This window comes from Myotis daubentonii, chromosome 21 (assembly GCF_963259705.1).
Source record: "Myotis daubentonii chromosome 21, mMyoDau2.1, whole genome shotgun sequence".
NCBI lineage: Eukaryota > Metazoa > Chordata > Mammalia > Chiroptera > Vespertilionidae > Myotis > Myotis daubentonii.
The window spans coordinates 11,237,362-11,260,899 of NC_081860.1; the positions used below are offsets into that span (position 1 = coordinate 11,237,362).

Below are 23,538 nucleotides of genomic sequence, written 5' to 3' on the forward strand. Positions count from 1 at the left end.
CTCAGTGGTCCCCACCCTCCCCTGCCTGCATTCCCCGCGCCATGAGGGTCTTACCTACATCGCAGTGCTCGCTAGTGTGGCCAGGGGGGCACAGGCATAGCACGTGTCCCTCCGTCTCCTGGCAGGTCCCAGGGCCACAGGGATCCTCGCCGCAGGACCTGGCTCGGGCTGCACCCCCCGGGGAGAGGCCAAGCACCCAGCAGCCGGCCGCCTGGGGTGCGGCGCAGCCTCCCAGACCCTCAGGTTGGGGCACGAGGTCCCGTAAGCTCACGAGGCTGATTTGGGGTCAGCGTGTTTCTGGGGCGCCTCCTGGACTCCTGGCCCTGGTACCCGGGGCCTGGGCACACAGCGATGTGCAAGGGACCCCAGAACAAAAGTGGGGGGCAGGCTCAGCTGCTGGTGCCCGGTGCTGGGATGCTGCTGAGGTGCGACAGTCACTACAGTCCAGAGGAGTCCCTTGGACTGGGGTCGGGGTGGCGACCCCGGGGCTCAAGTCAGGACTCAGCCCAAATGACACCTCGTCATTCCTTAAATTGTGCTGGTTTGAACCCTGCACAGAAGTAAATATTTGGGGATAAAGGCCACCAGGAGGTTCATTCTCTCATCCTACACTCACTCATGGGAAGGGGCCAGGAGCGCAATTTCCAGCACTATCCAAGCACGTCAAACTTGCTTTAACGAGGCCTGCGGCCCGCCAGCCGCGAGTTTGACATGCTTGACCCATAGTCATCGTCCCCTCTTTCTGTGCCAAAGAGAAATAATCAGGTTCACACATCAATGTTCTCAAGATGTAACTTCACTCTAATGGTAACCATCGCTAATCCTTTTTTGTCGTTGTTAATCCTCACCGGAGGATATTTTCCCATTGATTTTTAGAGAGAGTAGGAGGGAGAGAGAGAGACACACACACAGAGAGAAACATCGATGTGAGAGAGACACATCAATTGGTTGCCTCTGCACATGCTCCAACCAGGGCCGGAGATCAAGCCTGCAACCATCGAGGTACATGCCCTTGACCAGAAGTGAACCTGGGACCCTTCAGTCCGCAGGCCGGCGCGCTATCCACTGAGCCAAACTGGCCAGGGCATAACCACTGATCTCTACGAGTGTGTCCTGTGTGCCTACGCTGATGCTCAGCGCTCGTTTTATACCGACAGTCTTCGGGTTACGTCGTACGTCGTTTCGTGGTTACGTCGCCATCTCCCATTTACTTATATAAAAAAAAGTTCCGTCATTTCGACGTCTGTACATATCTGCTTTATGTTTCTTCTTATTTATTTACCACCAGTAAAGGTCAAGAATTGTTATCTTTCTTAAAAAAATTTTTTTTTTAACTGTTTCACTTCATGACTGCTGTGTCTGTGCTCCCTGTGAGCGACGAAGGTGCTTATGTAGGTGGGTTCCGACTTACGACGAAAATCGCGTTACGTCGCGCCGTAGGAACGGATCTCCAACGTGACCCGAGCGAGGACCTGCTGTATATATTTACATGCTGTTTAATCTTCCCTGGTCCTATTCCCATTTCCCGGGGGAGGCTCAGAGAGGTTAAGAAACTTGCCTGAGGCTGCACAGCTCCTCTCTGGGGGAACTGTGCTCAGAGACTTGAATCTACACCGCCCCCCACTCTGCTACCATCTGAACTAGCCGCACACATGGGAAGGAAAAAGAGATGTCAGCCGTACCTGCAGTGGTGGCCTCCGATCCTTCGGTCCCTTCTGCCGGAGCTGGGATGGAAGCAGCGTCCGTTGGGAAGACGGCTGTTTCGGCCGTTCGGGCCTCTTCTCCCGAGTGCCCGGGGCTTGAGGACTCCACTTCCAGATTCGCCTCTGCAGGGCCCTGCGGCTGCTGGGTCCATTCAAACTCCGGGACGCTGGTGCCCACGACAACACCCAGCCCCGAGGCGTGACCAGACGGGTCCCCGCTGATCCCCGGCCCGTCTCCAGAAGCCCCGGGAGTGGCCGAAGGCCAGCCCCAGGTCTCCGTGGCCACATCGTACGTGGTGGCCGACTCTCCACTCATTCCCGACGGGGTGGAGCCCTCCGTGGGCCCTTCCTGGAAGGTGGAGGGGCGGCCGCTCACTCCCAGGTCCGAGGCTCCCTCCAGGTCAGCTTCGGGGAAGGCGGCGGTGGTTTCCCCCAGATCAGGGGTCCCCGACGCCACCCCGCTGGCCTCAGGAGAGGCAGACGTTTCGCTGCTGGATTCTGGGACCGATGACGCCTCGACCCCAGACCCGGGGACGCTTGGCGTGGCTCCACCGAGGTCCCCCGATGTAGAGGCTTCTCCGCTGGACTCAAAAACCTGGGGGGTGTGTGTCAAAGGGGGTCTCTGGCCGAGTTCCTGGGAAACGGTTGGTTCCGTGACACCCTCCACGAATTCGGAAGTGATCAGAGTGACGTCGGGCAGTCCCGAGGCCTCCCCGCCGGTGCCCGTGGCTGCAGAAGACGCCCCACTGGCATCCGTGGAGCCGTAAAAGTCCCCGCTGAAATACGGGGTGCTCGAAGGCTCGCCGCTGAGCTCCCCCAGCCCGGACTGCAGCCCGCTGAGGTCCGACAGTCCAGAATGGTCTCCGGACACGTCCGGCGCTCCGGAATGGGCGCCGCTGAGTTCTAGAATGCCCGAAGGCCCCTCCCCTGCTTCTTGGGCCGTTGGAGGCTGGGTTACAGATTCCACCAAAGTCCTGTCGACGAGCGAGACGGTGGGGGGGCCCCGTGGGAGTCCACTGCCGTCGTAGGCTCCGGAGGGCAGGCCGCTCCCCACCTCGGCGCCGGAGGCCTCCCCGCTGACCTCGGCGTCTCCGCTGGGCAGGCCGCTGAACTCTGGAGGCTGCGACGGAAACCCGCTGGAGGCAATGGCCCCGGACGGCTGTCCGCTCACGTCCACCGTCCCCGAGGTGCCCGAGAGATCCGTCTCCCCAGAAGGGAGGCCGCTGAGCTCCACGGACCCCAAGCCTTCTTCTTCTTCCCTAAACGGAGTTGGGGTCACCTCCACGAAGGTGCTGTCCACGAACGTAACGCCGGAAGCGTCGCCGCTGCCGCTCGAGGTGCCAGAAACCAGGTCGGGGATCCCCGAGGGGGCCCCGCTGAACCCGGGCCACCCCGAGGCCTGCCCACTGAGGTCAGGGACCCCAGACGTTTCTCCACTCGGGTCGGTCATGCCAAACGGGCGGCCGCTGCCAAGAAGGTCTCCAGAAGCTTCTCCGCTGACACCCGGCTGTCCGGAGGACTGTCCACTGAGCTCGGCCATTCCAGACGTCTCCTCCGGAAACCCCGACGGCTGCCCGCTGAGCTCAAAGAGTCCGGATGTCCCCCCGCCGAGGTCAGGGAATCCTGATGGCTGCCCGCTGACACCGAAGAATCCAGATGTCTCCCCGCTGATGTCGGGGGAACCAGATGGCTGGCCACTGAGTTCAGCTCCCGAAGGGAACCCGCTCGCGCCCCCGCTCACGTCCGACTCGCCGAAGGGCAGCCCGGATACCTCGCCAGCGCCGCTCACGCCGACGGTGCCCCGTCCCTCCAGCTCGCTCGCCGTGGCGGCTGTGACCACTTCCACCAGCGTGGTATCCACCAGGGAGACCGTCGGGAGCCCCGAGGGAAGCCCGCTGAAGTCCGGCGAGCCGGAGGATGGGCCGCTGCCGAGGTCCGTGCCAGAATACTCACCGCTGAATCCGGAGGGAAGGCCACTGGCTTCCGGAGCTTGCCCGCTTCCGAGAGTTCCAGAAGGTATCCCGCCCAGGCCCGCGTCTCCAGAAGCTGACCCGATCAAGTCTTCTTTTCCAGAAGGCAACCCGCTGAGGTCCTCGGGTCCAGAACCAGAGGTCTCCAGACCCTCTCCTCCAGAAGGAAGTCCACCCAGGTCCTCTACTCCAGAGGCAGAAGTTTCTGGAAGACCCTCTCCTCCAGAAGGAAGTCCACCGAGGTCCTCTACTCCAGAGGCAGAAGTTTCTGGAAGACCCTCTCCTCCAGAAGGAAGTCCCCCGAGGTCCTCTATTCCAGAGGCAGAACCTTCTGGATGAGTCTCACCTCCAGAAGGAAGTCTACTCAGGTCTACTCCAGAGGTAGACGTCTCCAGATGAGTCTCACCTCCAGAAGGAAGTCCACCCAGGTCCTCTATTCCAGAGGCAGAACCTTCTGGATGAGTCTCACCTCCAGAAGGAAGTCCACCGAGGTCTACTCCAGAGGTAGACGTCTCCAGATGAGTCTCACCTCCAGAAGGAAGTCCACCCAGGTCCTCTATTCCAGAGGCAGAACCTTCTGGATGAGTCTCACCTCCAGAAGGAAGTCCACTCAGGTCTACTCCAGAGGTAGAACTTTCTGGATGAGTCTCACCTCCAGAAGGAAGTCCACCCAGGTCTACTCCAGAGGTAGACGTCTCCAGATGAGTCTCACCTCCAGAAGTAAGTCCACTGAGGTCCTCTATTCCAGAGGCAGAACTTTCTGGATGACTCTCACCTCCAGAAGGAAGTCCCCTGAAGTCTACTCCAGAGGTAGACGTCTCCAGATGACTCTCACCTCCAGAAGGAAGTCCACCCAGGTCTACTCCAGAGGTAGACGTCTCCAGATGACTCTCACCTCCAGAAGGAAGTCCACCCAGGTCTACTCCAGAGGTAGACGTCTCCAGATGACTCTCACCTCCAGAAGGAAGTCCACCGAGGTCTACTCCAGAGGTAGACGTCTCTAGATGACTCTCATCTCCACTAGGAAGTCCACCCAGGTCCTCTACTCCAGAGGCAGAACCTTCTGGATGAGTCTCACCTCCAGAAGGAAGTCCACCCAGGTCCTCTACCCCGGAGGCAGAGCCTTCTAGACCCTCACCCCCAGAGGGCAGCCCCCCAACGTGAGAAGTGTTGGACCACGTAATTCTATCTTCTTCCCCCGAGGCCAGTCCACTTCCCACGGGCAGGCCTGAGCCCGCTGCCGAGGTGACACCACTGGAGTCAAGGTCTTCCGAGGGCTGCCCACTGGCGTCCGGGTGTCCTGAAGCTTCTCCGCTGGCTGAGAAGTCACCACTGACTTCCGGTGCCCCGGATGCCTCCCCGGAGCCGGGCAGCTCCATCCCACTGGGCACTGGGGGTGAAGGTGTGAACAGCGGCTCCTGGGAGGGGGCTGGCTCCTCTGAGGGGGCTGGCTCCTTCGAGGGGGATGGCTCTTCTGAGGGGGATGGCTCCTCCGAGGCCAAGGGCACTTCTGTGGCAGAAGGGCCTTCTGTGCTCTCCTCTGTGGCTGTGCTCGTGGGAGGCCATGTAGGAGGGACCCCTGGAGGACGAGAGGAAGAAAGACAAGGGGGGGATTTAGTAACTCTGCCCATTTTAAGCTCATGCAGAGAAGCCCAATTCCATTCCCTTCACAGTAACATTCTTCTTTGCCCCGGCTGGTTTGGCTCAGTGGGTAGAGGGTCGGCCTGCGGACCGAAGGGTCCCGGGTTCGATTCCGGTCAAGGGCACGTGCCCGAGTGGCAGGCTTGATCCCTAGTGTGGGGCATGCAGGAGGCAGCCGATCCGTGATTTTCATCACTGATATTTCCATCTCTCTCTCCCCCTCTCCCTAACTCTCTGAAATCAATAAATATATTTTAAAAAAATTTTGTTTTATTTCAAGAGCTCAGAGATGTGTTCAGACATTTTCTAATGGAAGCTTGCACAGTGTCGCTGGAAAGAAAGGAGAAAGGGAGGGAAAGAGGGAGACCAAGAAACTCCCCAGCACCCTCAGGCTGTGCTTTGTGGGATTTTAGGGGGTGCCATCCACACAACCCACTGGGTGTGGGGGCCTGGCTTTGTGAGATTTGCAGCAGTTCTCAACCTGTGGGTCGCGAACCATGAAAACACATCCTACATATCAGATATTTACATTACGATTCATCACAGTAGCAACATTACAGGTATGAAGTAGCAATGAAAATAATGTTATGGTTGGGGGTCACCACAACATGAGGAACTGTATTAAAGGGTCGCGGCATTAGGAAGGTTGAGAACCTTCCTAATTTAGGGGGTGCCATCCACACAACCCACTATGTGTGGGGGCCTGGCTTTCCCGGAGGGCAATCAAGGTCGCCCTTCAAGTACTTGCCCATCCTCATCTCATCATATCTAAACCCATGGTTCTCCAAGTGCGGTGCCTGGACCAGAAGTACCAGCGTCACCGGACAGCTTGGTAGAAAAGCCAATTCTCAGACCCCACCCCAGCCCCACGGAATCAGACTCGGGGGCGGGCCCGGCACCCCCACGATGCTGCTGCTCGATGGGGTGTGAGAATCATTCCTCTGAACCCAGCCCCCCGAGGCCGGGAAGGCCACACAGACCTGGCAGCGGCCAGGTGCCCGCGGGGGAGTAGGCCCGTTCCCATTCCGTGTGGTTTTCCGGCTCCACGGTGAAGTCGGGGACCGCAGTGGTCTCCTCCCCCGAGGGGACAGCAGCCACGCCAGGTCCCACTTGGGGGGTGATCCAGTCCTCCACGTCTGAGGGGGGTGTGGGCGTGCCACCTCGATCTTCTCCGGGAGAGGGCACAGCCGAGACACCTAGAAGAGATGTGGTGGTGAGGGTTCCTTCTCACCAGTGCCCCACCCCAGCTGGCCCTTCTCGAGGGCAACCAGGGGAGTCTGAGGTGAGCCAGGCCTGTGCACACGCCTTTTTGGGCCTCGACACCCCCATCTCCATCTAGCAATCCAGAGAGATCGCTTTAAAAAACACATATTTTCTATTGATTTCAGAGAGGAAAGGAGAGGGAGAGAGAGATAGGAACATCCATGATGAGAGAGAATCATTGATTGGCTGCCTCCTGCACGATCTAGGATCGAGCCTGCAACCCCGGGCGTGTGCCGTGACCGGGAATTGAACCATGACCTCCTGGTTCATAGGTCAATGTTCAACCACTGAGCCCCTGTGGCTGGGCCAGAGAGATCATTTTTGACCTCCTCAATTAATAAGAGCCGTTTTGCAGCAACTACACTCTCAATATGCACATACCACTGGCACTTTATTTCAGGGTGGTATGGGGTATCTCTCCTACAGAATTTATTATACACTAGAGGCCTGGTGCACGATTTGTGCACTGGTGCAGTCCAGTGGGCACGCCCTGATTGGGCCAATTGGGCTGGGCTGGCCAGGGGGAGGGGCCCCGGGCAGTTGGTGGGCCAGCCCCGCCCCCTGGTCGAACTTGGGTTGAATTCCTGGTTGATGGGATAATTTGCATATTACCCTTTTATTATATAGGATGCCAGGCATGGGTTAAAGGTGTTACGCATACCAGAGCATTTTATCCCATAATCACCATAAGAGAGAGATGCTATATGTCACTTACAGATGAGGAAACTAAGACACAGAATTAAGTGACTTGCCCAGAGTCAGTGGCTTTTAAGTGGCAGAAGTTTGAACCCAACCACGTATCTGGCAGCATGCCCTCAGTGTCATGGGTCAATCAAAAGCATGAATTGCTGCCCGGCTGGCGTGGCTCAGTGGTTGAGTGTCCACCTATGAACCAGGGGGGTCACGGTTCGATTCCCGGTCAGGGCACATGCCTGAGTTGTGGGCTCGATCCCCAGTAGAGGGTGTGCAGGAGGCAGCCGATCAATGATTCTCTCTCATCATTGATGTTTCTAGCTCTCTCTCCCTCTCCCTCTCTGAAATCAATGAAAACATATTAAAAAAAACATAAGTTGTTGATATTTAGTCAATAGAATAATTTGACTAAACTCATCATGAATATACTTTCAAGCAGGAGAGAATTTGATTTGTGTACAAATTATTTATGACAGCAAAGCTACCATTTATTGAGCATTTACTATGTCCCAGGCACTCTGTCAAGTGTTTTCTGTGCACTATCTCAGTTAATCCTCAGCCATATCATGATTTTATAGATGAAACAGAGAAACTGAGAAGTTAAGTGACTTGCCCAGAGTCACACAGCTACTAAGCAGCAGAACCATAATTAAAATTCAGGTCTGGCCAGAACCGGTTTGGCTCAGTGGATAGAGCGTCGGCCTGCGGACTCAAGAGTCCCGGGTTCGATTCTGGTCAGGGGCATGTCCTTGGTTGCAGGCACATCCCCAGTGGGGGGCGTGCAGGAGGCAGCTGATCAATGTTTCTCTCTCATTGATGTTTCCGGCTCTCTATCCCTCTGTCTTCCTCTCTGTAAAAAATCAATAAAATATATTAAAAACAAATAAAATTCAGGTCTGCCTGAATTCAGAGCCCAGGTTCTTACTGACTTCTCTCTCCTTATTTCTGGGAAACCTTAGAGCAAGCATGTCAAACTCGTGGCCCTCGGGCCGCATGCGGCCGACAGCAAATATTTTTGCGGCCTAGTCAATAGGACGGTATATAAGAAACGTTTTAATATAAGGTTTGTAACTTAATTTTTACAATATCCCGTTATACGTAATTATTAATAATGAACTACAACGTTCACTAACGAGTGATTACTATCAGAGTGTTGCATTCATTTCCCTCATGTGCCTTACACGCAGGCGCACCATTTCTCTCCACTAATACCAGCAGCGAATAGTTTAGCAGCCGATGGCCACGTCATTAGTCTTGTACTGATTTGTTTGGTGTGCGCAACAGGAAATATTTTGCTTTCGGAGAACAATAAAAATAGGTTTATTTGCGTTACACTTATTCATCTGTGCAGTTATTCAGTGTCTGGTACGTTAATGTTCAAGAAAAAATATTAATTTTTATTAAAATGTTCTATTATTTTATGTTAACAATGACTCATTTGTTTCAGCCCTTTGTATTCAGCATGTCTCTATCGAAATAAACCTACGTTTCTATGAAAATGGAAGCTTTTGCTGTTTTGTGGCCCACGTACACATAAACCATGTTTATCTGGCCCGTGTGAGCCTGTGAGTTTGACATGCTTGCCTTAGCACAGTGGTTCTCAACCTTCCTAATGCCGCGACCCTTTCATACAGTTCCTCATGTTGTGGTGACCCCTAATTTCATTGTTACAAATTGAACATAATTAACACTAGAAAGACAGAAATTTAGTATATACCTATATTGCCCAAAAGCAGTCAAAATGACTGCATCGTGAAAGAATAATATCGGAGCACTCTTCACTTATGTTCCTTAGCTTTTCCAATAACTCACTTCTATTCGACATTTCTTTCATGAATTTAGGGTGCAAAAGAAATACAATAAACAACTTATTAGAACAAGTATCACTGCATAAAGATTCGAATAACAAGTACTAGTTTAGCTAATTGAGCAACTGCAACTTATCAAGTATTGACAATTTATCATGTACTTGTATGTTATCATGTGACGGTAATCGAAAAAAAAAAAGAAAACTGTTATTTCAATACAGAGCCGACCTGGTCATATAAGAAATTTACTCAATTCAATAATAAGAGTCATAATTTCCCCAAGCAGTCAAAATGACTGCTTTTGGGCAATATAGGTATAACACATATATATATACCGGAAATGAAGGAGGGGGAGGTAACTACAGTTGTTAATAAACGCATTCATATGTTGTAAAAAAAAGTCACAAAATTCTAAGACATTGTGTCCTTATATACATAATTGTTTTTCTAATTGAAATTAAAAAACAGTCAAAATGACTTCCTTGGGCAATCTAGTGTTAAAGCATAGTGATGAATCACAAAAACAGTATGTAATTACATTATGTTTTCCCGATGGTCTTAGGCGACCCCGGTGAAAGGGTCGTTCGACCCCCAGGTTGAGAACCGCTGCAGGATGCATTTGCCTTGGGGTCAAAGCCCAAGGTCATGCTAGCTCCACAGCTGCCCCTCCCCCAGACAGACTGCCGTTTTCTTGTTTAGATGGACAGGGGGAGTGGACAGGGGCCAGGAGGGCTCAGCCCCGGGGCGTCACCCCCCCCAGGCAGAAGTGGGGGCTGGAGGAGCGGGGAGAACACCTACCGCGGAAGCAGAAGGCGTGGTGCCGGGACAGTGGGTCCAGGAGGCCTGTCTGGTTGGGGTAGAGGTAGACGGTCCTCACGCCTGGCTTGTCCCCGCCACAGGCCGGCCGAGGGGTGACGATGGGGTAGCGGAGGCTGCTGTCGGCCAGCCAGCCGGCGTAGCACTTGTCCAGGCCGAGGCTCCAGGCGGCGTAGAGCTGGCCGGTGGAGGCGAGCGTGGCGTTGTGGGATTCACAGAACGCCAGGGCTTCCTGGAAGGTGAACTGCTCGGGGCGCGTGACGAAGAACACCTCCCCTGGGAGCAGAGGCAGGGGCCAGGGTGACCCTTCACGCCCACAGCCAGGGCGGGCCCTGCTCACCCACGGGCGGGGCTCCCTCTGCCCACACCCGCCCCGCAGCAGGGGCGGGACACCTGCCATGGCAGGCACCGGTTAAACACCCCGTCCAGTCCAAATTTTTGACCACTCCCCCCTTAGATCTCCCGGGACACTGGGGAACAGGGTGACCACTGGGGTGTCCTAGGAGTTGGGGACTTTCAGTGCTGAAACCGGCAAAGTTGCAGCCAAACTGGGAAGGGTTGGCCACTTACATTCCCTCCGGGCCTCCTTCCTAGCTTGCTTATGCATGTATTTTTTTAAAATATATCTTTATCGATTTCAGAGAGGAAGGGAGAGGGAGAGATAGAAACATCCATGATGAGAGAGAATCATGGATCGGCTGCCTCCTGCACGCCCCTGACTGGGGATCAAGCCCACAACCCGGGCATGTGCCCTTGACCGGATCGAACCCGGGACCCTTCAGTCCGCACAGGCTGACGCTCTATCCACTGAGCCACACCAGCCAGGGTCTTTTTTTTTGTTGTTATTTTTTTCACTGCAGGACTTCTCAGAGCCTTTGATTTGGTCGTGGGCATTGGGACTCTCCAGGAGGCAGATGGTAGGTAGATATTTTAAAAAATGGATTTATTTATCCACAAATGTGGGGGTGGGGGGGTGATGGCTTTCCCCCTCCTTTTTTGTGTCTCCCCAACAGCCCCTCTGCCCATCTGGGGCCCAAAATGTGAGAACGAGGCCTGTACCTTCGAGCTTGTCCACGTAGCAGTAGACATCATAGGTTTCTGACGGTGGGCGCACACCGTAGGTCCGGACCCCCGGGCTGCTGTCCTTGTCACCCACACACGGGGTCCTGGGGCTCACAATGGGGTATCTGCAAAGGAGGGTGCGAGGGGCAGATGAGGGCCTGTTCAGGGTTGGGGGCTGCTGGGTGAGGCTGGCTGGGGACTTGGGCAGGGAGGGTCTTTGGAGGGATTCAAACCATGAAGAAGCCCCTTATACTAGGTGCAAGGTTTAGGGACCTCTGGCGGATTCCTGGCTTCAGAGGGAGCCCACTGCATGGAATAGCATTGGGTCAAGCTGGAAGGGACTGGGGGGCTTGAGGATGGGGGAAATGACCTAGGACAGAGGTCGGCAAACTGCAGGTCACGAGCCACATGTGGCTCTTTGGCCCCTTGGGTGTGGCTCTTCCACAAAATACCGACTTCTGCGCATGGGCCACAAAGTTTCGATCACACTGTACATGCGCGCCCGCACGTGGTATTTTGTGGAAGAGCCACCCTCAAGGGGCCAAAGAGCCGCATGTGGCTCGCGAGCCGCGGTTTGCCGACCACTGACCTAGGACTTTAAAAAAAATATATTTTTGATTTCAGAGAGGAAGGGAGAGGGAGAGAGACATAGAAACATCAATGATGAGAGTGAATCACTGATCAGCTGCCTCCTGCACGCCCCCTACTGGGGATCAAGCCTGCAACCCAGGCATGTGCCCCGACCAGGAGGAATCGAACCCAGGACCCTTCAGTCCCCAGGCTGATGCTGACCTAGGACTTAATGCCACCCTCTCTGAATATGCTTCGATCCTGGGGGGAGTCATTAAGGGAGCAGCCAGGAGTCACTGATTAATTAATTAAGTAACCTGCCGTGAAGCAGGTGCCCTCTCTGCCCTGGGTGCAGGGCCAGGCTCTGGCTCCCCTAGCCTGACCTCTGCAGGTGGGGTAGGGGCTGGGAGGGGAGCCCGGCCGGGCCTTCACCTGACGGTCTGGTCCTGCAGCCAGCCGGCGTCACACTGCTCATAGCCTGCTTCGTAGGCGGCCTGGAGCTGCTCGGGAGAGGCGATGACCGCCCCGGTGCGCAGGCAGGCCTGCTGTGCCTCCTCGAAGGTCAGCGAGTAGCGGGCAGAGCCGGGGCGGTAGTGAAACACGACCCCTGGGCGGGGAGGACAGGGAGAGAGGGAGAGACAGAGCGGGCTCAGGGCGTGGGCCGGGTGCCACAACGCCGGTGCCCACGGTGCCTGGTTCTCAAGGCTTTGTGGGCGTGGAGGGAACCCTGGCTTCTTGAGGAAGGGCCTCCCTTCACCCCTGCCTTCCTTCCCTCCTTCCGATCCTATGCCCAGGCCATGTGGACAGTGAAATTCAAATTCTATTTTATTTTTATTTAAAAAAATATTTTTATTGATTTCAGAGAGGAAGGGAGAGGGAGAGAGAGAAACCTCAATGATGAGAGAAAATCATTGATCGGCTGCCTCCTGCACGCCCCCTACTGGGGATTGAGTCCTCAACCCGGGCATGTGCCCTTGAATCGAACCCAGGGCCCTTCAGTCCACAGGCTAATGCTCTATCCCCTGAGCCAAACCGGCTAGGGCTGGCCTATTTCTTTCTTTCTTTTTTAAAATATATTTTATTGATTTTTAACAGAGAGGAAGGGAGAGGGATAGAGAGTTAGAAACATCGATGAGAGAGAAACATGGATCAGCTGCCTCCTGCACATCTCCTACTGGGGATGTGCCCACAACCCAGTTACATGCCCTTGGCTGGAATCGAACCTGGGACCTTGCAGTCCGCAGGCTGATGTTCTATCCACTGAGCCAAACCAGTTTTGGCCTATTTCTTTATCTGACACATAAGAAGGACCGAATCATAGAGGAGAGGCTTGTCCCAGGTCCCGTTGAAGGCAGACACCCCCAGGCCAAGTTCTTTCCACCTGGCCCCCCTCCAGCCCCCTGAGGAGTGGGCACTTACCCCCTGGCAATCGCGGCTGCCCGGGGACCTGGGTTTCACCCGGGGCTGCGGTCACCTGCACCACCAGGTCCTCGCCGGTAAAGGGGCCCAGGCCAGGCGTGGACGCCCCGGGAATGGCCCAGGGCCTGGTGGCCTCTCCAGTCCCGTTCTCAGCCTCAGGCAAGGCGGTGGCCTCGATGTCGGGGGCCAAGGTGAGGGGTTCCTCGGGCTCCAGGGCCGTGGGGGAGCCGCCGAAAATGGGCTTCACTGTGAGGATCACGTTGCCGCGGGCTTCGCCCTCCGTCATGTTCCGGGGCAAGGGCAGCTCCACGTCGGGCCAGGTCACCGTCTGCACGGTGATGTCCTCCTCGCCACCCACCCCGAAGAAGTTTTCTGGGATATCGATAAAGTCTTCACCTGGGCACAGGGACAAAGGCAAGCGTTAGCCGCTCATCCTGGGCCTGAGAGGTGGGAGGTGAGCGTCGGCGCCACCTCCTTCTCCGCTAGGGAAGGCAAGCACCCACTGTGTGCCTGGCACCTTGCTGGGCCCATTTTGGGGTCCTTGTCTATGTGACTACTCATGACTAGAGGCCCAGTGCACGAATTCGTGCACAGGTAGGGTCCCTCAGCCTGGCCCGCGATCAGGGCCCATGGGGGTCAGTGGGTTGGGGAGGGTGGTGGGAGGTTGGCTGTCAGCCAGGGAGGGATCCCAGGAGGGCTCCAGGGCATGTCTGGCCCTCTCACCCAGTCCTGATTGGCAGGATCCCAGCAGCAAGCTACCCTACAGGTTGGAGCATCTGCCCCCTAGTGGTCAGTGCACATCATAGCCACTGGTTGAGCTGTTGACCAAACGGTCAGACACTTAGCATATTACGCTTTCATTATAGAGGATAGGAGGCCAACAGTTTCCAGATTGCGAAAGAATGCAAAGCTGTCATAGCACAAGATATTAACCAATCATCTCACAGCTCCAGCATCTCTTCCGGGTCAATGCCAGCCGCCTGCTCACCTACTGGCTGAGCACCTTGCTGACCAGCCAATGGGGACAACGTAAATCTGCTACAAAGGGAAACTGGGAAATCTCGCGGAAGATGCGGGAGCTCGTGAAAAAGGGATGAGACACGGAGAACGACTGCTTCTGGCAGCAACGAGCCAGCTAATCATTCATGAAGAGACCACCCATGAGCGTGCGGCGACTTCGAGAAGGGTGGTCAGGATATGGAAAGGTCGAGAGAGGCTTTGGGGGAGACCCTAACCATTTTTGCAAGACTAATGCTTTTCATGGAAGACTGGGCTGTGGAAGGCAACACGAAAAGAGCTATGTCACTGTTGCCATAAAATGGATGCAACTCTGTATTATTCATTTTTTTCTGTCCCTCCAAGAATTAGCGTTTAGTGGTAATTACCTAGATTATGTACAATATAAGATAAAAAAATTTTTGTCTAAATTTTCTTTTGAAAAAAAAAAAGATTTTTTTTTTCAAAAGATATTTTATTGTTTTTTTTACAGAGAGGAAGGGAGAGGGATAGAGAGCCAGAAACATCGATGAGAGAGAAACATCGATCAGCCGCCTCCTGCACACTCCCTACTGGGGATGTGCTCGCAACCCAGGTACATGCCCTTGACCGGAATCGAACCTGGGACCCTTGAGTCCACAGGCCGGCACTCTATCCACTGAACCAAACTGGTTAGGGCTTGTCTCAATTTTCAAAATATAGCGCCTGCCAAACTTTCCCCCACTCTTTTTTGTTGACACAATCCATTTATTTTTCCCCTTTTTATTGAATTTATTGAGGGAGATACTGGATCCCCCCCCACTTTTCAGTAACACGTTGACACTCCTTTTAAGTGAATCCCATTGCAAAGGCAGATAACAGTGCCCCCCGGTGGGGACACGGTCTCAATGTCAGGCCCCACCACCTTCCATGTGGTGCCACCATCTCCCCATTAGACGGATGAGAAAACTGAGGCTCAAGGCCTTGGCTTTCCCACAGTGGCACAGTAGCAGGTGGCAGAGCTGAGATTCAAACCTGAGGAAACGCAGACTCTAAAACCCATGCTTTTAACCCATTCTGGGCTCATGAGACAGGCCGGATACCCCGCAGCCTCTAGCCACTGTACCTTCGCTCTCCTAGGAGCCCGTGGAAATGGGCGCTGCTAAACCATGAGGTTCAGGTGCCCAGTGACCCCTTGAAGGGGTAAAAACCAACCCCCCTGTTCCCAGATCTCTTCCTCTGGGCCCCGCTTTTGCTGGCATGACCCCCCCTCCCGGCCCTCGGCCCCCAGCCCCCGCCGCACCTGTGTAGCAGATGGCGTCGTAGCGGGATGAGGGGTCGGGGTAGCCCGTCTGGTTGGCGTGCAGGTACACGGTCCTCACGCCCAGGAGGTTGCCGCCACAGTTGGGCCTGGCCTTGGAGATGGGGTAGCGCACGCTGCGGTCGGCCAGCCAGCCGGCGCTGCACATGTCCATGCCGCCCTGCCAGGCCAGGTACAGCTGGCCTGTGGTGGCCAGCCGGGCGCCCAGCCGTCGGCACTCGTTGGCAGCCTCCTGGAAGGTGAACTTCTCTGGAGACGTCGAATAGAAGACCTCGCCTGTGAAGGACACAGAGGCAGGGTGAGGACCTCCCTCCCACCCCTGGCCCATGGCCCCAGGGCAGTCCACGTGGTGCCTCCAGGTCTTCAGAGCATCCTTTTATTTTTTTTTTAAAATATATTTTATTGATTTTTTACAGAGAGGAAGGGAGAGATAGAGAGTTAGAAACATCGATGAGAGAGAAACATCGATCAGCTGCCTCCTGCACATCTCCCACTGGGGATGTGCCCGCAACCCAGGTACATGCCCTTGACCGGAATCGAACCCGGGACCCTTCAGTCCACAGGCCGACGCTCTATCCACTAAGCCAAACCAGTTTTGGCCCCTTTTTTTTTTTTAAATACATTTTTTATTGATTCAGAGAGGAAGGGAAAGGGAGAGAGAGATAGAAACATAAATGATGAGAGAGAATCATGGATGGGCTGCCTCCTGCACGCCCTACATTGGGGATGGAGCCCACAACCCAGGCATGTGCCCTGACTGGGAATCGAACCGTGATCTCCTGGTTCATAGGTGGACGCTCAACCACTGAGCCACGCCGGACAGTGGTGGCTGGTCAGAGCAGCGAGGGGCCTGGCTGGGAGGGGAAGTCCCAGGTGAGGGATCAGCGACAACCACTCTTTGGCTCAGGGGTGGCACCAGTTAGCAGGAGCCTGGGGTGACTGAGGCCTGGAGTCCCCCTTCTCCCCTCCCCCTTCCTCTATTCCCCATGGCAGAGGGGGTCAAGTGGGGGGTGCCCTGGGTGAGACCCCGAGTGTCAGCAGGGTGGAGGGGGGACAGGATGGGGGCCCCTGGGAAGGGGGCAGGCGGCCTCACCCTCCATCTCCTCGGCGAAGCAGTACACGTCATACGTCTCGTTGGTGTCGCGGATGCCATAGGTTCTCACGCCGGGAAACTCGTCCTTGTCCCCGTAGCAGCCTTCCCGGGGAACGTGGATGGGGTACCTGCCAGGAGCCCAAAGTGGGGTGATTCACTAGGGGACAGAGGGGGGCTGTGCCCTTGTAGGCTCCTCCCGTGAGGGAGGGAGTGGTGACTCATTGAGGCGTGCGCCCGTGTCCGCCCTGGATGTGTGGACTATTTGTTTTTATAGGTTTTTCGTCCGCTTAACCGAACTGTGTATTTTCATAGCTATTGGTGATTAGGTTCAGCCCCTTTACTGAATACTTGTGGACACCAAACACATTCTATCAGGGGCCTGCAAACCTTTTCTGTAAAAGGCCAGAGAGCAAATATTTTAAATTAAAAAAAAAGTTATTTCATTTTATTATTTTTTTAAAATATATTTTTATCAATTTCAGAGAGGAAGAGAGAGGGAGAGAGACATAGAAACATCAATGATGAGAGAGAATCATTGATTGGCTGCCTCCTGCATGCCCCACACTGGGGATCGAGCCCGCAACCCGGGGCACGTGCCCTTGACCGGAATCGAACCCGGGACCCGTCAGTCCGCAGGCTGACGCTCTGGCCACTGAGCCAAAGCAGCCAGGGCATAAAAAAATACTTTGATTGATTTTAGAGAGAGAGGAAGGGAGAAAGACAGAAACATCGACTGGTTGCCTCCTGCACGCCCCCTACTGGGGATCAAGCCAGCAACCTGGGCATGTGTCCTGACCAGCAATCGAGCCGGTGACCTCTCGGTTCATGCATGGTTCAGTGCTCCACACTGAGCCACACCGGCTGGGCCAAACAGTTTAAGTTTTGGGGGGGATGACGATGTGCATGTCATTTGCCTGGAGAGAATGCTGCTATAGGACAGAGCTGCTCGCAGCCACTCCCTCCGTGCAGGACACAATAACGAAGACCCAGGGCTGATCATGGGCTGCTTGCTGTAGACTTGGCCAAGGCACCCCCACTCCCTCGGCTGGTCATGGTGTTGCACCGGCACCAGCTCGGGGCTGGCCGCTGTTCCAGGCCATCGTCCACCCCACTCCGCCGGCCGCCGGGGGCTCACCTGACAGTCTGGTCGGCCAGCCAGCCAGCGTCGCACTGGTGGAAGCCGTCCTCGTAGGCGGCCTGCAGCTGCTCGGGCGTGGCGATGATGGCGCTGTTCTGCAGGCAGGCCCGCTGCGCCCTGTCGAAGTCCAGGGTGTAGCGCGTGGAGATGGCTCTGTAATGGAACACGATGCCTGCGGGACAGACGGGGGCCGGAGAGCAGGTCAGGCACAGCTTCCCCCGGAACCGAAGCCCTCCAGGACGGCCGTGGTCACAGGGGCCTCACAGTCAGCTGGTCGAGCCTCTAGCTCAGTGATCGGCAAACTGCGCCTCGCGAGCCACGTGCGGCTCTTTGGCCCCTGGAGTGTGGCTCTTCCACAAAATACCACGTGCGGGCGCGCACGTACAGTGCGATTGAAACTTCGTGGCCCGTGTGCAGAAGTCGGTATTTTGTGGAAGAGCCACACTCAAGGGGCCAAAGAGCCGCATGTGGCTCGCAAGCCGCAGTTTGCCGGCCACTGCTCTAGCTGATGCGTCACTCCCCTTTCCACATGTGGTCTTTCTGCCTCTGCTGGGACTCCCCCAGCCACGGGGAACTCACTACCTCACACCTATGAACACTTACGAAAATTCTGATCATCAGAAAGTTCTTTGTTTACAATTTTTATTTTATTTTATTCTTTAAAAGTATTTTTTTATGTAACTTTAATTTCTGAGGGAAAATACTTTTTTTCCTTTCAACTCCCATAACAAAATACAGAGCTATCAGATACCCCTTAAAAAACACCTATAATATACATATATTTCTATAGCATTATATCATATAGATGATACATATGCAAAAATGTGAAGACTTTATAGAAAGGGATCATCTAAAAGGCACTGCACAATGGAGTTAAGATCACTTACATTTTATGGACACATACACACTTTAGTCTGCTTAAGCTGACTAGTGAAGTCATCTAGAAGGTTCTTTATATGAAACTATAAAAGCTGTCTTCTTATATCCCCCACCCCCTCGCCCCACATTTGCTTTGGGGAAAAGGCCCTTAGGGCCCAGCTACCCTCAGCCCAGCAGATTCCTGGTGGGAACCCTGTGTGTGACACCCCCCGGGAGTGGACTGTCTTTGACTGGGCCTCCCAACAGGAAAAACCTGGTGCCAATCAAAGCCAACCAAGGACACGACCATGCTTCCTGGGCCACGGAGAGACAGGGCACCTGGGCGTCTTCAACCCTTTCTTTGGCTTCTGGGACTGAGAGTGGGGGTTTGGGGGGGAGGTGGGGGAGGAAAAAAGACAGCTGGATGAAGAGCCAGGAGGCTGCTCCGGCTCACGTCCAGGGAGACATGAAGCAAGTCTCTCAGCCTCAGTTAGCCTGTCTGTACAATGGGTATGCTCCCACGGCCCACGGAATCGCAGGATCGCGGCAAAGCACCACTTCCATGAGACGGTAGCCAGGAAGTAGCGACTCCCCTCCAAGTCCAGTTGACTGAGGTGCAAACGGGCGGGGGGAGGAGCTGGGGTTTGAGAGCCACCCTGTCTGGGTCCACACGGGGAGGACAGTATTTGGTTCTTTTTGCAGGTGAACCAGGATCCCTGGGAGGGAGCCTGGGGGAAGGGGGGACTCTCACCTTTCACCATGACCTCCACAGTGGCCTCGCTGTCCTCGATGCCATGTATGACCTCACAGCGGTAGATCCCGGAGTCGTTGGAGCGCAGGTTCTGAATTTCCAAGGTGGCGTCGCTGGGAATGGCCGGGTAGTTGGGCAGCGAGACCTTGTCCTGGTAGGCGCTGTTGACCCGCACCTGCCCGTCCGTGGCCACCAGCAGCACCATCTCCTTCTCCTTGGAGACGCGGCTCCATTTGATTCTCGGGGTGAGGGGGGCGGTGGCGGGGGCGGTGGTCACGGGGTGCATGGGGTCAATGAAGTAGCAGGGGATGGTGAGGGAGGTCCCCAGGAGGGCCCGCAGAGGGGACGGCTCGGGGATGCTGACACTCAGCGAGTTGTCAGGGTCTGTGGGGGAGACAGGCCGGTTAGTGCCCCGAGAGGACCACCCAGCCTCCCCTGGCAGAACCCAGTGAGCCCGCGTGTCCGTGTTGGGACACACCTGTGCCATATGGGACTCCCAGAAATCCTTGCAACACCCCTCCCAGAGCAGCATTCCTCAAGACCCCTGGTGTCTGCACCTCAGGACAGGATCCATGGAGCCAGAAAAGGGGGTGCCGAGGAGGGCACGGGGGGACTTCAGGGTCAAGACCACGTCTCTGGCCCTGGCTGGTTTGGCCCAGTGGACAGAGCGTCGGACTGTGGACCAAAGGGTCCCAGGTTCGATTCCCGTCAAGGGCACGTGCCCGGGTTGCGGGCTTGATCCCCAGTGTGGGGCGTGCAGGAGGCAGCTGATCCATGATTCTCTCTCATCATTGATGTTTCTCTCTCTCTCCCTTCCTCTCTGAAATCAACAAAAATATATTAAAAAAAAAAAAAGGACCACCTCTCTGTTTCTCAAACTAAGGTGCCTTAGGGGATGCCAAGCCACCAGATAAACAGGAACCAACTTCCTGGAGTGACAGCTTGACTCCAAGACTTGGGGAAAAGTTATCTGGGGGTAGAAACATCGTTATGGGGAAGAAAAAAAAAATCCACAAAACTTCAGAGATGTGCCTCCCAGGATGAGGTCAGCCTCAGGCTTTATCCCGGCTTTGCCGGCGGACAAGTCATTCTCTTCTGCTGTTGGGGAAGCATCAGAGAAGATCAGACATTTAGGTCTGCAAAGAGGCAGGCGGGCGTAGGGGTGAGATATGACCGGACTCCATAAAAAAATCATAGAGCCCTGGACAGTGGGGCTCAGACAGTTGAGCACCATCCCATGTAGCGAGAGGTCGCCGGTTCGATTCCCAGGCAGGGTACAGGCCCGGGTTTCGGGCTCCATCCCCAGTAACGGGCGTGCAGGAGGCAGCGGATTCTCTCTCATCTCTCTCTCTCTCTCTCTCTCTCTGCCCAAAATCAAGAAAAACATATTTTAAAAAAATCATAGAGAGATTTCATAGGGAAGCTGCTGTGGTTCGCCCAATCCTGTTAGAAGTAAAGGTCTCCCTGGAACAGGACAGAAAACAGCTTTCGGGATAACGGCCCCTTTCATGCCGAATTGGAGCTTCAGGGGAGCTTTTCCCCGGGACAGGCTGCAGGTTGAACATAAACATGCTTCAGATGCTTGTGGGTGACAGGCACATGCCAGGGCCAGGCACGGGGCAGCCAGGAATGTCCGGGGTCCAGCCCTAACCTTTGCATGTCCTGGGGAGTCACCACCAGGCCCCTCCGCACAAAACTCCCTTTGAATGCTCCACAGCACAGCGTGGTTTGAGAGGGGAAAGGCCAGGGGGGGGGGGGCGGAGGGAGAGTGGTGCCAGCGCTGCACTTTTTAAAGCTCTCAACCGCCCCCGGGCAACGGGCGTGTGCCTGTGTGGGCACTCCCCCCGCCGAGGGTTCCAGCCAGGGGCTGCGTACCCGTGGGTCTCAGGGCAAGAGGACACGGGGAGACCCTCAGTCTAAATATTTAAGAGTTACAAATCAAGCGGACAGATTGCACAATAGAATATTACGTTCTAGCTTCCTGTGGGGCAGGGGACACCTTTCACAGCGAAAGCCGGGTTCCACTGCAGACTTCCCAGCCTCACACCCCAGCTCTGTCTACACCCCACGCACCAGCTACCCCTTAACCTCTCCCTTGAGCCTCAGGGTGGCTCACTCACACCAAGGGCGTGATCCCCGACAGAGGAGAGACCCAAGTGGTCCCGGAAGTGGCTTGGGTCCACGTGGGCAGGGAATTCTGGGCATCCTGGTACCGAGGGCGTGGCCTACGGGGGGCATCGATCTGGATGACCATGTGTCGATGGCCGGACGGACTCCTCATCCTTTAGGGAGCACTGGGGCTGGGGCAGGGTCATGGGAAGGGGTCACGGGGAGGAGCTCTAAAGTGCATGGCCCAGCCCCTGGCCGGTGAGGCTCAGTGGATAGAGCGTCGGCCTGCAGACCACAGGGTCCCGGGTTCGATTCCGGTCAAGGGCATGCACCTCGGTGGCAGGCTCCTCCCCGGTCCGGGCCCTGGTCAGGGCTCGTGCAGGAGGCAACCCATCGATGCGTTTCTCTCACGTCGATGTCTCTCTCCCACTCTCTCTAAAACAGTGGTTCTCAACCTTCCTAATGCCGCGACCCTTTCATACAGCTCCTCACGCTGTGGTGACCCCCAACCATAAAATTATTTTCGTGGCTACTGCATCACTGTCATGTTGCTCCTGTGATGAATCGTCATGTAAATATCTGATATGCAGGATGGATTTAGGCGACCCCTGTGAAAGGGGTTGAGAACCGCTGCTCTAAAAGATCAAGGTGAGGACTCACAACAACAAAATAAATAAAAAATGAAGAGCAGAGGCCAGTCTGGCGGGGTCTACGCGAGATCCATCTCACTTTGGGGGGAGCCGGTTCCGGGGTCAGTGGACACTTTGTTGACGTGGCTCAGGGCTTGATGATCAGAAACCGACCAGGAACCTGCCACACGCAAGAGACCAGGCGGGGGCGGGGGGGCGGTTTGCCAAGAAAGACAAAGACCTGTGTGATCACCCGGGGCTTCTCCCTGACTGTTTCTCAGGCAGTTTTCTCTGCTGCTCCAGCCAACCCTTCCCTGGCAGCCTTTTCTCTTTGGGCTCCTCTATGCCTGGCCCCGATCCCAAGCTCAGTGTGCAAACCGTTCTAGGTGAGACCCCTGGAGGGGGTCCTGGGAAGGTGGGCACCTGCCTAGCCGCCCCTCCCCGCCTGCTCCCCCATCAGCTGTCCATCCCAGAGGGCACCTGGACGCATGCATGTGCTCACATGTACAGATGCTCTGTCACCGCGGTTAGGCTCAATTTCCACAGGAAAGGGGGAGGGCGGGGGAAAAGGCCAGGACACAGGAGGTTCTATCCCCGGGACCAGCAGCACCGGGTTCAGGACCCAGAGCCCAGGCTCCGGTCCCGCTGGATGCATGAGATCGGCGTGGGAATGTCCTCACCTGAGACTTCTATGGAGACGGTGGCGGCGATGACCCGCAGAGTCACAAACACAAGGAGTAAAGTGGTCATAGTTCACCTGGAAGAGGGGAGGCGGAAGTGTTATTTGGGGGGTTCAGACGCAGGGAGGCCCAGGAGGGTCCCTTGACAAACGACCCAGGATGATCAACTTCACATGTGCCCGAGGCTGCTTGCCGGTCACTCCCTGGCATGGACCTGCATTGATTGCACCTGCCCCGCCCTCCTCTCCAGTCCGTGGACTGTTGGTCTTGGTTTAAGACGTGTTTGCATCACATGCCCTGGCTGGTGTGGCTCAGTGGATAGAGCGTCGGCCTGCGGACTGAAGGGTCCCAGGATCGATTCCAGTCAAGGGCACATGCCCTGGTTGTGGGCTCGATCCCTGGTAGGCGGCGTGCAGGAGGCAGCTGATCAGTGATTCTCTCCCATTATTGATGTTTCTCTCTCCCTCTCTCTTCCTCTCTAAAATCAATAAAAATATATTTTAAAAAAAGACATGTTTGCATCACAGATAATCCACAAGGAAGAGGGAGATGGCGGGTCTGCAACGAAAGACAAGGATGGAGTAAACACTCAGCTGAGCCTGTGGCACCCTGCACCCCCCCCACCCCCTTGAATCTAATGGCCCCGTAAGAATCTAATGGCCCAGTAGGTGTCGCTGTTGGCTCAGCCACTATCCTCTGGGGCTGAGTGGATTCCCATCCAGCTAGGGTTCCCCCATCCCAGGAATATATGGGGAGCAGTGGGCGGAGCCCAGGACTCTGAGGGACCCTCTTGAGTGTCGACCTGTCTGACCTGTTTTTTTTTTTTTTTTTTTTTTTTTTAGTTTTTCAAAATATATTTTTATTGGTTTCAGAGGAAGGGAGAGGAAGGTAGAGGTAGAAACATCAATGATGAGAGAGAATCGGCTACTGGGGATCGAGGCTGCAACCAAGGTACATGCCATTGGCTGGAATAGAATCCGGAACCCTTCAGTCTGCGGGCTGACGCTCTATCCACTGAGCTAAACCGGTTAGGGCTTAA

The 23,538-nt window shown here is 55.3% G+C and overlaps 1 protein-coding gene across 1 annotated transcript in view; it reads right to left on the minus strand.

Moving 5' to 3' along the window:
• ACAN (aggrecan) overlaps window positions 1–23,538 on the minus strand; it is a 61,799-nt gene that overhangs the window by 13,244 nt on the left and 25,017 nt on the right. Inside the window, exons 2-13 of the mRNA XM_059678377.1 lie at window positions 22,500–22,576; window positions 19,082–19,465; window positions 17,470–17,644; window positions 16,335–16,462; window positions 15,224–15,517; window positions 12,946–13,341; window positions 11,959–12,133; window positions 10,954–11,081; window positions 9,877–10,170; window positions 6,295–6,510; window positions 4,550–5,252; window positions 1,683–4,429 (exon numbers count right to left, since the gene is read on the minus strand). Coding sequence (XP_059534360.1) covers window positions 1,683–4,429; window positions 4,550–5,252; window positions 6,295–6,510; window positions 9,877–10,170; window positions 10,954–11,081; window positions 11,959–12,133; window positions 12,946–13,341; window positions 15,224–15,517; window positions 16,335–16,462; window positions 17,470–17,644; window positions 19,082–19,465; window positions 22,500–22,569 — 5,710 coding nt within the window. The 5' untranslated portion in view covers window positions 22,570–22,576. The remainder of the gene's footprint in view (window positions 1–1,682; window positions 4,430–4,549; window positions 5,253–6,294; window positions 6,511–9,876; window positions 10,171–10,953; window positions 11,082–11,958; window positions 12,134–12,945; window positions 13,342–15,223; window positions 15,518–16,334; window positions 16,463–17,469; window positions 17,645–19,081; window positions 19,466–22,499; window positions 22,577–23,538) is intronic.